We start from the raw sequence: 14,607 nt of genomic DNA, 5'->3' as shown, positions 1-14,607 counted from the left end.
AATAAACTTATATACTCACCCTCCGGTGGCCCTGACGTGCAGCGCTGTCCACGCGCCCGTCTTCTTTCTTCTCTAACTTCGTGCTGGGCGCCGCCATTGTTCTCCCCCGGACGGCACCTAGTATGACGTGTTAGAGAAGACAGAAGACAGGCGCGGAATCCAGAAGAGGACCCGCGCGGACATCGGGGGAGCAGCGCTGCACGTCGGGGCCACCGGATGTCGAGTATATAAGTTTATTATTTTTTAAATATTTTTTGAGTATATGTATGTGTGTATTGACTCATGTATAAGCCGAGGGGATGTTTTTCAGCACATTTTTTGTGCTGAAAAACTCAGCTAATACACAAGTATATACGGTAATTGAGTTCTAGTGCAGTCATGTGATTTAATAAGTGAAACTAATCAGTGGAAATTGTAGCGGGATAAAGGCATAAGGTTAAACCCAGTGGTAATCCTGCAACCATTCTGTAAGTGGAAAGATGTCCAGAAATTCTACATGGCAAATCTGCATGTTACAGTCAGAACACCCCAAGACTATGTGTGTGACAATTTTCATTGATAGACTGCACTGTGGAGTAGATTTCCAAATAAAATCCTTTAGCAAATTCTGCAAGGCATAGAATGAAATGCACATTTCACAGTGATACAATCCGAAGGAAAAATTCAAAAATCCTTAAGGTATCACTTACCTATTGTGGTTAATTACACAATGTGGTTAATGAGGTTATTCCAGAGGAGAGGTAATCCTCCACCTTCCAATGTCGAAAGTAGGGGTTCACGGCTGTCCAATAGTGATTATTCTAATAAGAGGTCACCAAAAAATACCAACAAATGATGCAATGACCTTTGATGAAGCAATGGTCTCTTAGATGGAATGAGGCAGGCACACTAGGTCACCAACATAGGTTAATAAAAAGTACTTATTCCCGAAATACTCACATGTGAACGTCATAAAATGGATCAGGGCGACAAGATACATATTGCATCACCAGACAACTTCTGGCATTGTATGTGGGGATTTTTGGTAACATCTCATTAGAATCCGGAGTATTGAAGAACACAGATGAGACTGCACCACTACTTCTAGCACTGTGGAAGGAGGAGGACTACTTCTCATCTGGAAAACCCTCTATAAACAATAGGTGTTGAGCTCAATAAGTAATGCATAAAGGACTGTGTGAAAATATGCATCAAATTCATTGCCACACGCCTGTAGTCCAGGTATTCAATATGATCAGATCCAGATTGTCCTTGAGGTTTACCCGAAAAGCCCTTTTGGAATAGATAGCAGGGATTGCGGATAGTCTTAACTTCAAAGGGTACAAAAACAAGTATTACAAAAGCAACTATGACACCGGAGAAGGGAATTTATTTTCTTTTTGTTGTAGTCATCTGCACAATAGATCTAACCGTTTGCAGACTAATTAAGGGAAAAGTGACAATTAAGGTCACATAGCAAACAGTCTTCTCTCCATGAGTTAATTGGGGCTTTTAGGAAAATCTCTTTACACAAACTGCTTTGTTGTTGGTAATGGGCTTCCGAAAAAGGTGGGACATAAGTTGCTAAAGTGACTACAGCAAGCATTTCATCTGACAATCACTAAAGGACACATATCAGGCCAGAGGATCTACCAAACAATAAAATGGTTTCATCTATAGCCAGTGCTATCAAGTACAGAGTCCGTCTTGACTGAAATTTCCAGAAGAAATTTTTCCTACATACTCTACAAAATTTCACACAACTCATTTAAAACAGATCATCACAAAGAACATTAAAGGATATCTACCAGCAGGATAAAGGATTGTAAGCCAAGCACACTGACATACTGGTGTGTGCTCCCTCCGGCAGGATCCGCTCTTCTTTAAAGGGGTACTACCACATCACAGCCCACTCCCCTCCTCCCCTTTAAATGTGTAAGCTTGCAGTGTGTACATCATACAGCCATGAGGAAGGACGCATTGTGCGTTTGAAACGCGTTGCTGATGTATTTTTAAACAATCACACTGGAAATGATTTTTGTATTTGTGTGACCAAGGTCCAATAATAAAGTCACGAAGTTTTTTACTTATGAATACTGATGTCTGAAATCCTGTAGCTGGGTCCGATTTTGAGCAAACAGTCTTCAGCAAGATCTCCCCATCCAGGAGTGGACCTACAGCACGGCTAGGACGTCTACATGTGACATTCGGTGAGCAGACTATAATTTTTGTTTCTCTATCTTGTACGATTTGGACTTTAGTCGATGCTCCCGATTAGGACCTATTTTTATATTTTTTATATTTTCCGGTGAAACTTCGGTTCCCTTTTTTTTTTTCTGGTGTATTGTTTATAGACCCCTTGACACATCTAAATATGGAGCCACCTACTAATAGGGAAGCAAAAGCAGCAAGTGTGTTTGAAGATCCCGCAACCCTGAATACCACGAATATTGACACATTGTCTAAATGCAAAATGTGGGAAAATCTCCTAAGAGAGGAGTGTAAAATCGGGTGGGACTGCACAACGCTGCAAAAATATAAAGCCAAAATGATGATACCAAGGGGTCTTAGGATTAAAAAGATACCAACTTTTATCTACTCGGAGGACTTTACTAATTCCTGGAATGCGATTCTCTCTGAATGCTCACTGAAATTGATGGACTTAATAATACAACATGAGACTGCAAAATTGGAGGATCTCAAAAAGAATATTGAAATGACTACTCAGGAGCTCAAGACAAAACTAACAGAGGATATTTTTTCCGACAAATCTAATAAATTTGGAGAGAACATTAACCGATTGGAAAATGAGATCATGGAGGTTAAAAAAGCAAAATTCCAACGTGATCTGTATGATTATGCGAATCATCAAGTATATGAATGGAATAGAAGAGAAATAGATAGTACTACTCCAAGATCTATTTTGAAAAAACGTACATATAAAAAGAAGAAGCATGGGTCTAAGAAAGTGGGCTTCAGCTCATCGGAGGCTGAAACCTCAGATGTGAACACGGATTTATCTGATAGTGAGTCCACTAGACCAAGAAGCAACAATAAAACCAACCAGCACTACAACAGATCCTCAAAAAACCCCAGGAGCCAAAACACAAACGGACCCGGCGGGGAAACAGAAAAAGGAGAGGAGGGAACTCCAAACAGAAAACTCAGGAGTCAAAAGAAGACATCGTAAACATGGGTCTAGATGTGTTAAATCTGTCTGATTTTGTGTTGAGTCCGGAACAAATAGAAGTTTTAACACTGGGTCTCAATTTCACACCTACAAAAAAGTTTGACCTTTTCTCGACGTTGAAGGACATTAATAAATTTATGAGAGGTCTCACTATAAAAAGACATTTTTTAGGGGAAACAGTGTCTGACCCCGAAATAGCTCCAATTGAAACGTTTACTTCTACTAATGATTTCTCGGGACTGAATTATCGTGATCAGCTGTCCCTTCTGCTTTTACAGGATTTGGATGAGGACAATGTAACTACAGTTAAAGAATTGCCTTGGCACCAGAAAAATCCCAACTTCTACCCCAAAGACTCACGGGTCGAAGCCATGGACAGATTCCAAATTACCATAGAAAAGGAATTGAAAAAACTTTATGATGCCAACATTAATAACAAACATAATTTAACTAAGAGTCAGAGGAATGCCCTTGATAATCTGCAAAACAATCAAGACATTGTAATACGAATGGCAGACAAGGGAGGCACTATTGTAGTTATGTCTAAATCCATGTATTATGCACAGATTGATGAGCTACTAAATGATACAAATACCTATAGATACTTACCCGGTAATCCATTGGTGGGTTTTATGAAACAGCTTAAGATACTAGTTGAGGAAGGTAACAGTATGGGTATCTTCACGGAGAAACAAGCAGAATATCTAATTAAATCTAACCCAGTGACACCTATATTACATGCACTCCCTAAGGTACACAAGGGGATTATTCCCCCTCCGATGCGCCCGATAGTCTCGGGAATAGGTTCTTTAAATGAGACACTAAGCGAATGGCTAGATTCCCAACTACAGCCGTTAGTACGCAGGATACCGGGATATTTGCAAGACACTGGAGACGTTTTGAGAAATATGAGTGGCATCACGTGGATGTCAGACTATGTCTGGCTAACATGTGATGTCACCTCTTTATATACCTCCATCCCACAACAAGTAGCGATGGAGGCAGTCGCATATCATCTTAGCAAATATAGCGGGTATGACACAGACAGACAGAATTTCATCAAAGAAACACTGTGGTATCTATTAAATCATAATTATTTTTTATTTGATAACAGGTATTATTTGCAGATATCCGGAGTTTCTATGGGGGCCAAGTTCTCACCATCCTTGGCCAATTTGGTCATGGCATGGTGGGAAGAAGACACTATATATTCAGCATATAATCCATTTGGGGGGAGCATCTTCTGGTACGGCAGGTACATCGACGACATACTGATTGTGTGGTCGGGCGGTGTGCCTGCCGTACCGGAATTTGTCTCCTATATCAATAATAACACCATCAATTTAAAATTTACCCATTCAGTGTCCCATGATAAAATTGTATTTTTGGATTTATTATTACAAGCACAAGAGAATGAAACTATTAGAACTAGTACACATAGGAAGAGTACGGCTGGTAATACTATACTCCATGCTGATAGTTCCCATCCAAAACATACTATTCGTGCTATTCCAGTTGGAGAATTAATGAGATCTAAAAGAAACTGCACATGTATGGAAGACTATAGAAAGGAAGCCTTGGAAATTAGACAGAGACTGCGAAAAAGGGGTTATTCGAGAGGTTTACTCAATAGAGCTGAATCAATTGTTGAGCTTAAAAACAGAGAGGAAATGCTAATTAAAAAACCCCCTAAGAATAAAAATACAACTAGTGCCAATAACACACCATACTTAGTACTGGATTATAGCAACCAATTTACACAAATCAAAACATTAGTGCAAAAGTGCATACCCATTTTATGGGAAGATGAAAAGTTGCGACAGATTTTAAATGAAGGTTGCAAGATAGTATCTAGACGCTCTACCACTATAGGAAATCGTATCTCTCCGAGTTACATTACATCTCAAAACAAATCTAGGTCCTGGTTGCATCAAAATGGCTTCTTTAGATGTGGGGGTCATCCTTGCAGAACTTGCAGGTATGCGAGGGTTACCCGCACATTTCAGAACACAGATAGTACACTTTCATTCAACATTAAGAGATTTAAAAACTGCAATAGCACTTTTGTGGTATATGTAATTAAGTGTACGACATGCAACAAAATGTACATAGGCAGCACTATCAGACAACTTAAGAAAAGATTTCTGGAACACTTAAATGACATCAATTACTTAAAAAGAAAAAGTGCAGATTCAAATCAGCCAACAAAAGCGGTATCTAATGTGGCAAGACATGTCTTTGAACATCATGAGGGCAATTCCAATAGTCTAGAAGTATATGCCATTGAACAAATAGTCATGAACGCCAGAGGCGGAGATAAGGAAAGGGTCTTAAGAGATAGAGAATTCTTTTGGATTTTTCATCTCAATACCAGATTCCCTGCGGGACTCAATTTCAAGAATGAAATGATGTTTCATTATTAATATGGTTATTACACTGGTTATTGTAGGTACCTTGATTATTGACCTCTGGAGGTTGCATTTCATTATATTTTTTTGATTTGAGAACCTCTGCTTTTTGAGTGTACACTCTTGGATACATTGTAATATGTATCTAGTATTACATATACTATAATATTGTTTTTTATAAGGGGATCATGGTGTTAGATCTTTTCGGTTATAGTTATATTTTTATATGTGCTGTGACGGCATTTATTGCCATGAGAAGCTATTTAATATGATATTGTCAGTGCACACAATTATATGATGTCGAAATTATTGCTCACCGAAGGATTCAGCCAGAGACTAGTTATTTATATCCAATTGTTTGTCCATTCACAGTTTCCCCTTCACACATAGGTTCTGTGCCTTTGAAAAGGTACTGTTGCGCATGCGCGCTTGATTCTTTCCTCTCAGCTGTTAGTCCGAGGTGATTGCTGGGACATTCACGCAGGTACCGGAGGATTTAGGACTGTGTACACACTCAGAGGTGACGTTATAGTTAAGCTAGGAGGTTGCATATGTACTGTTATGTTTTATGTAGAACCGGTATTAGCGCATCCTATACGTGTGTGGAGTGTTTTTCTACCACACATGTTTCGACATAGCGTGGATTGCAATTTTTCCAGATTGTTTGGTTTGTATCCCTAGAATTAGTCCAAAAGAAACCGAGTAGTCGATATAGCTTATGTCTATGCTTGCTTTTAATATATGTAATGTGTATATATTTGTTTTTTATATTTTCACTTATGCATCGCATTCAGCTAAAGCATGATAATAGCACAAGGGGAGGAAAGGGTGCGAAAGGGCAACAGGTGGGTGTAATTCAATCACAGCCCACTCCCCTCCTCCCCTTTAAATGTGTAAGCTTGCAGTCTGTACATCATACAGCCATGAGGAAGGACGCATTGTGCGTTTGAAACGCGTTGCTGATGTATTTTTAAACAATCACACTGGAAATGATTTTTGTATTTGTGTGACCAAGGTCCAATAATAAAGTCACGAAGTTTTTTACTTATGAATACTGATGTCTGAAATCCTGTAGCTGGGTCCGATTTTGAGCAAACGTACTACCACGAAGACAAGTTTCTTAAATGCATTCAGGATAACAAAATGACATTCTCTAATTGAATGTTATTAACAAAAATACAGCATTTCACTGATATCCACAGAAATAGAGAAAATAATTTCACCATGACCGGAGCTCCCAATATTCTTCTTCTCTCTCGTTATTCCATCTTAAAACACCGATGAATCTTTTATCCTGGTGGTAGACTGTGTGGACCGGTCTTATACCGTAAGTAGCTTAAGGGGGCAAACTGTGAACCACAAACAACTGTATTTCACAGATACAATTCCTGCCTGTCTATCAGTCCTGGTGTACACAATTTTGGTTGCCCCTAGACCCAACCCTGGAACTCCTGAGTTTAGGGTGGGCACATATCTTGTTTTTCTGTCTGACGCTGCACTGAGCTGCTATCTGCCACTAGCCCCCAGCCTTGCATTCCGGATGAGCTCACACACACACTGCCTTCCTGCCGACAAGCAACAAAACACATTGTGTGGCGAGTAAAGCTACAGACAGATAAGATCTTTATCCAGGGGAGGGAGGTATATAGCAGAACTGGGTTTGTTATAGGTGAGATAGCAGAGCTGAGAGTGTCATTGTGTGTTGTATCCATCTCATCTCTCATCATAATTTTAAAAAGCCTTTAAAAAAAAAAAAAAAAAAACAGGGCATAAGAAGCAAAATAGTACACCAGTCGGTCAGTGTGCTTGGTAGGCTACAGTCCTTGATCCTGGTGGTAGATGGTGGTAAAGATAGTAGGCGGTAAATAGTTATGAAAAAGGACATGCACAGTTCTAAGTTGTGATTTTAGCAATCCTGAGTCACACAGCCTCCATGTACTACGGTAAGTTCAGATACCATTATTTAGTGAAGGATACCTCAGTACAATTGGAAACCTAGTTTCCAAAGTAACCTCCATACACAAGGTTGGCAAAACATATATGACCATAACCTAAGCCTTTGAATGATATCCCTGTGAAGGTCCATAAGCTTCAATGAAAACCTAATTTCAGTTAAATGAAGGCTAATCAAGCTACAGCACAATGGTGATCTAGCCTTGGTTCTGAAGTACCACAGGAGGGATGGGTGTTGTCTCAATAAAAAAAAAAAAAATAGAAAAAAGGGCGACCACAGTAATAAAGTCAAGTGGTTGAGCACTTAAACTGAAGAATCATAATAAGTGCTTCTGTCAGGTAAAAACGGTGAATTAGTGATCTGCATTTTTCAAATTTGATATCGCATATCATGTATGTTTACTATTCAAGACCAGTCATTGATTTGTCCCAGGTTACAGGAGATAAACATTGGAACATGAAGCCGGATCCCAGTCAATTCTGCCCTTAGACAATCGACTATTTTCACCACAGAGCTAATCACTCTTCAATATGACAATTGCCATGGGGAACGTACACAAACTGCGCTATTTAAAGCTGACACGCTCTATTTATGTACAGAAGTGTCCAGGCAAGAGCTACACCTCCAGATGTCACAAGTTGAACGTGACCCATTTTAACCCGATTACTAGCATCTCTGCATGTGAGTGATATTATTAGCACTAGATCTTTGGATAGGCAAATATTTATGCTTTATATACATTTTTGCCCTCACCCAATTAAAAAAATATAGTTAACTTAAATTATAGTATTGATGGAAGCGAGTTCATTTGTCTTTTATTTTATGATCATTTATTTATAGAGCTCCATTAATTCCCTGGTGCTCCAAATTCAATATGGGCTTCACATTTAGTGAAGTAAAGCCTTGTGTACAGAAGTGCATTGAGGCTCAGTAGAACCTTTAGAACTTGGCCCAAAAGATGTCCCTTCAAAGCACTGCTTCTTCTGAAGAACAACCTTGTAAAACGTGGAGGTACCTTATGACGGTGCTGTGTAGTAGGCAGCCACGTAGGCTTTGTAAAACATTCAGGTTATTGAGGTCTTGTATAAATACATAAATTAGCCTGAACACACTAAGGGCTAATTCAGACGGGCGTATCCACTGGACCTCCGCAAAAAAAGCAGATGCGTGATGTATTGTATCTGCATCTGTTTTTTCGGATTGGATACGGACCTCAAACACCCGTCTGAATAAGCCCTAAGGCTGAAATCCCATAGCCATTACATCTCTTTGCTAAATGGAACATATTACCACTACAAATAAGGTGGGTTTATTGACCTGCAGCTTCCCATATCTATGCGATGCCATTTAGTTCATGGCCAGGTCAGGGTTAATATAATAATAATTTGTCTATTTATATAGCGAACACAGATTCCGTAGCTCTGCACAAAGCTCACCAAATCAATCCCTGGCCCCAATGGGGCTCATAATCTAAACAACCTACTAGTATGTTTTTGGAGTGTGGGAGGAAACCGGAAGACCAAGAGGAAACCCACGCAAACAGGACGGAAACATACAAACTGTAGTAGAGTTATATAATATGGACAAGTGAATACACCATGAAGCATTAAGGGACAGATTTACATATACGTGTAGTAAGTCCTGTAGTAGAAAATCTGTTTCACGTGGCTTTGGGGGGGATTATGGTGGGTATCTATTAAAGGTGGCATCTATTGGTACTTGAAACATACAGACCGCAACCAATATAACTGAATTCTTCTTCACTCAACGGCACTGAAAACTACTACCTGTCATTCGAACAGCAGTTACTACCACATTCAGCGCTTTATTAAAGACATCAGACACTAAAGATACATGGGGCATTACAACTCACAGAGTGGGTATACCCAGCAAATGCCAAGCAAATCAGTCATCCTAACAGCAAAGAAAACAAGCCTCCTAAAACAGTGTGGTGCATACACTCTGCACGACATAAGCTTAGAAAATCCTCAAGTATTACAGCTTCAGAAACACAAAACCTGTGGGAATTCACCATTACGTATTATCTCAGTGACAATCCAATGCAAAAAATGTACCCCAGCTGCATCTACATTTCAAAGACAGCGGGGCTTATATAGCAATATATTTACAGTGGGGAAACTGAAGCAAGTACACTAGACAATATGGTTCAGGAAATATCATTTACCTATAAGTGAGGTCCTTCGTATTCTCTATCCGCACAGGGTCGTATTATAATCAGCGGAGATAAACAGAACTAAGAGTGACCCTTTCACTGGACATCATTGTGGTCAGGACCCTAAACCCACTACAATACACTAAGACATTAAAACTCTTTAACATGGCTCACGTTTCTGTTGGAATGTGTGTCCCCTCCGGGTATGACGGCTTCATCACAGGTCAAGCAGAGGGTCAATATCCTTGACACCCACCCAATTTTACACAATATAATCGTCACAGGGACAATACATCCCCACAATCTAATGGATACAATGCAAGGATAACTATTTGTTACTTGCTGAATATCAGTGGGGTGGGGGAGAGTTCCTGTGCAGATCTGATATCATAGTCAAGGTCAGAGATTAGTACACGGGAAGTCTGCTTTTATCACTTAAGTTGTGTCAAGATACAAGACCAAGAAATACACAAGATTCTCAGTGTTCATGAAGTCCTGAACAACCAATCTGATCAGTTAAGCAGCAGTTTTCTATACAGTATGCTGTGATTGTAGGGTGCTTGGCATCCGTCTTTTTCAATATGGGGACAAGTGTTTAAGCCCTTCATTTATACATATAACCCCATTTACAGGACATCTACCACCAGGATAAAAGACTATGCAAATAAGCCTGAGGGGTTCCATGCTCCATTATCATCATCTACAGCCAGGAGCTTTCAACCTTACTTCCGGGGAAGGAGGGGTGGGGGACATAAGAAACTTTGGGAACAAGTGAAAAAAACAAATCTGTTTTAGAGGAACAAGCTCATTTTTTTTCTCTGACGAGCCGTTTTTGCATTATATGGCTCCAGTAAAAAGTGGCTTTCCCACCATATATATTTGTTATCTACCCACAGAATAAATATATAATCTCCACACAGGAAACTACAAACTGAATTACTGTACCTCAAAGATGGACCATATGAAAAACATGCATTGGCATTAACACTCATCATACAGTACAGACATCCATGAGTAGGTTCCAGTGACAAGGCATAGACAGCTCAAAAACCCAAATTGAAAGAAAACCACTAAAAAGAATCATTAATCCCTTTCTATAGGAAATATACTGTAAACTTTAGTAGAGAGTAAAGGCCCATTTGCATTTAGCAATGAACATTACACTTGTAGTAGTGATAATTCTCAATTTATCAATTTACTACATAACATGAAGCCTTCATACTATATGAAATGCAACCCTTCTGTCCAGTACAAGTAAATCAACTTAAACCTCAGCCTGTTGTCTTTTTAAGATTTAATATGGATAAAGAAATCCCTGGACCTATTCTAACTGGCTCCTACATGGTAAGTTATCCAGCTCTCTGTTCTGGTACTGCCGGATACCCCGATAGTGACGCCATTACAGGTAAAAGATTACCCAAAGGACATACTGATTGATAACCAACTCCCACAAAAGTTGTTATAACTAATATTCAGGAGAACAAGAGAACCCACTTGGAGATTTTAATAATAGAGGAAACTGGAAGTAACCAGTGCTTCATAACTAGAGAGTATAGCAAAGCATTTACACAGTTTCCACCATCAGTATGCAGTAGGTGACAGCTGTCAAGGATGGATGACATATTGTAGACACTTCCTTCCACTAACGTTAGGTGTCAGGACAAGTTTCTGTGGTAATTTGTGTAAGTGGGACACTTCCAGGTACTAAAGGTCTAGTGACAGTGTAAACAGTGACATGTAGAATCCTCCCCTGGTGCCATTCCACAGATTGTAGCTGAAATCATGGCGTCATTGTGTGTGACTAGGGTGACAATCTTCAGATAATGTTATCTTCTCTGGTATAATGTGTGTATACCTATACGCAGCTCATATACTACCTGATACTTTCAGACTTCATAGAAACATATTAGCATGACATTGGCAAATCCAGTACAACCCGACCAACTAGTTTTGGGGCCAACTCTGGCCGAACAAGAATGAGAAGAACTCATCGTCTGCCAGACACAAGCAGAGGTCATAGCGTGATGACAACCTGGCACACATTAACCAAACAACCTGTATATGTGATACTTTTCTTATACATAATGAACTTGCTATATCCTCTGGTCATTTATCGGATGTATCTGTGGCAGAGGAGGCAGATCCATGTAGATGTCTATGGCAGTAGTACTGGTACACATCAATATGCAGAGAATGTAAGTCACACATGAAAATCCCTACAAGAGCATAGAGATCTGCAAGGGACTCTTCACAGCTTGGGTTTGGAATAGCGTGAATATTCTGTATTAGCAAACATAATGGGAAATGACTGTTTTCACCTAAATTGTGGAACAGGTCTCCTGAAAAAATGCAACCACAAGTTGTAACTAAGCATTCCCTTTATATAGTACTTACAACATCTGAGAGACCTATAAGATTGTTCATCCAAATCTTTCTGATACATGATTGTAATGTCCGAAAAATAGGGTTACTAAAGGAAATCCTGGTTGTTCTAATGTTTTTGTCATTAACTATTTATAATAACAGTATATTTGCAGGTTATCCAGTGTCTGTAGAAAACAAGAGAAAGGAGCTATAACTGGTTGTCAAATAGGAAGAAACAAGGGCCTATATATATGGTTAATAAACTCATCAAATGGATATTACATTGGAAAGGACTTTGCAGCAATGTTGCCTGAGAAGTACCAAAAAATGAGCAGGACAGTTCACCTCAAATGACCTCAGGGACACAGTTTATTAAGAAATCCCTTTTAAGAGTTGCATAGAAGGGACATCTATTAGGAATCAGTGTCTGGCTCATAGAAATCTATGACTAGTGTTGAAACTATATATAAAACAAGGTCCCCTTCTAGCAGTAACCAGTAGTTATTCCATTTTATGGTTTTGGAAAAGTGGAGGTTTCCTTTAATTATTGCCTATACAACAGAAGAGATGGCAGGGACCGGACGAGCCGAGACGTATGGAGTAGAACTTCCAGAATCTTTGGAGAGTGGGGGTGCATTATGGAATCTGCTGGGGAATGCACCCCCCAGTCATCAGAAGCAGAACAGGCTCATCCACAGAAAAGGGGTTCAGACTATACTTTACAGAGAATCAACTCCTGCAGATGACACTATAAAAAGTTGCCTGGAACATTGCTGACAGCGCCATTTTCCACGGACAGGCAACTGTGGTTAAATAATTGTTACTGATCACAAACGTGGAAAAAAATGAGCATTGAAAACCACCAGATATACACAACCGCTGTTTAAAAAAGGCAGAAACATAAGCTAAAAGGAATGTCCAAGCATTACAGAAAATCCCGAGATGGGCACAGTGCCCAGCACATTAACTCCGCCAGTCTCCAAAGCAGAGAAATAAATTGCAAAAGGCACTTACCAGGTTTGACGGTCTTTAGACGGATGGGTTCCCTGAAGTGCCTTATCACTGCCAGGGTATCACGGTGTGTAAGGCCACTGACTGGCGTTCCATTCACTTCCAAAAGTACATCCCCTTGGCTGGGTACCTTGCCCGCAATATAGCTTGCAGCATCCTCTCTGAGGCGGCCCAGGTAAGGGAACTCTCCGTGCTCAGCACCCCCGCGGACCTCCAGGAGGGCACTGGGGTCTCCCCCCATCCCAGATAACCCGCATTCCTGCACTTTGCTCAGCCAGTGCTTCTTTTTTTTCAGCGTTTTGGACATGGTGCCGCATACGGGAGATGGGCACTAAGCTCTCCTCTCAACAATCAGTATATCACTCAATAATAACAGAATAAAACACGACAACGGTAAAATTAAGACATTAAAATCTTTACAAGAGACACAAAACACATTCACTAAAAAGGGTGGTAAGACACAAAGAGTTACCAGCAGTGACAGCTCAGAGACTATGTGACTAATGTAGCCACAGCAGCATTGATCCTACAGGAATATCACAAATCCTAACTAATAAGAACATCCACTGGTCACAATGTACAATACAGCTAAGAAATGACTAAATCATCCAGCAATAAAAGAAACCCATTCACCACTAACAACAAGCAGCTACAACATAAGCATCTGGACTCCAGGCACAGGATACAACATCTCAGGGACAGCCAACAGGAAAGATGGACAGGAACAATGTATCAAGCCTTAACCCTTACAACCTCCAGACACTGATCAGGTGATGCTAGGACCCAGACACACGGGCACCGATCATTAACCCCTTCATGCACCTGATTACTCAGAAGACAGTGCTGATGTGACTGACATGTAAAGGAGGGTAACCCTAGCCTGACCTGCCTCGCACCTCCTCCGGGACACTGGGGGACTCCCGGCTGACCGGCTTCAAAGTTTTGCGGGAGAAGTTATCCTGGGATGGGGCAGAGAGAGGGGGTGTGCCAGGAAGCCGCCTGTCACTGCTATCCGTGCACATGGAACCAGTCCCTGCTGAATGTGGGGCGCAGGGCAGAGGCGGGGGTCCTCCTCACAGCCGGGGTGATAGAGCTAGCCGCGGGCGCCCCCCAATTTCGGCTTCAGCTGCAATCCTACCGCTCTACGTCCGGATGCCGCCTCGACGGAGACTAACAAGGGACTGCGAGCTAGAGAGGGTGCGCAACACGGCGCTGACTGGAGCCACGCCCGTATTCCATCCCAGCCCCGCCCCACTGTACTTACTATACTGGAGGATCACGCCTTCCCAACTCAAGTAACGCCCACATTCCAATCCAATACACACGCCCTCCCAGATTTACCTCTAGACACGCCCTTTTTATTACGACGTTGAACCCTCAGGAGTTTTTCGAGTCGTGTAAATGTCGCTGGCGGAGCAGAGGCGTGGTTACTACAGATAACCTCGCCTTCCTTCAGGAACGCAACCAATAAAAGCCCAGAGTTTGTGTGACTCGCCAGCCTCTCCGCCCGTGGCTATTATAGATATTA

General features: G+C 40.9%; 1 protein-coding gene across 2 annotated transcripts in view; it reads right to left on the bottom strand.

The window, feature by feature from the left end:
* MAGI3 (membrane associated guanylate kinase, WW and PDZ domain containing 3) overlaps positions 1–14,273 on the bottom strand; it is a 176,936-nt gene extending 162,663 nt beyond the window's left edge. For both annotated transcript variants that reach the window (XM_072137627.1, XM_072137628.1), the window contains exon 1: positions 13,083–14,273. In XM_072137627.1, the coding sequence (XP_071993728.1) occupies positions 13,083–13,386 (304 nt within the window). In that variant the 5' untranslated portion in view covers positions 13,387–14,273. The remainder of the gene's footprint in view (positions 1–13,082) is intronic.
* Positions 14,274–14,607: the final 334 nt, after the last annotated feature.

The sequence above is a fragment of the Engystomops pustulosus genome, chromosome 2 (assembly GCF_040894005.1).
Source record: "Engystomops pustulosus chromosome 2, aEngPut4.maternal, whole genome shotgun sequence".
Lineage (NCBI taxonomy): Eukaryota > Metazoa > Chordata > Amphibia > Anura > Leptodactylidae > Engystomops > Engystomops pustulosus.
The sequence above is the reverse complement of the archived record's forward strand: the minus strand, read 5'-3'. Positions and strand labels throughout refer to the sequence as shown.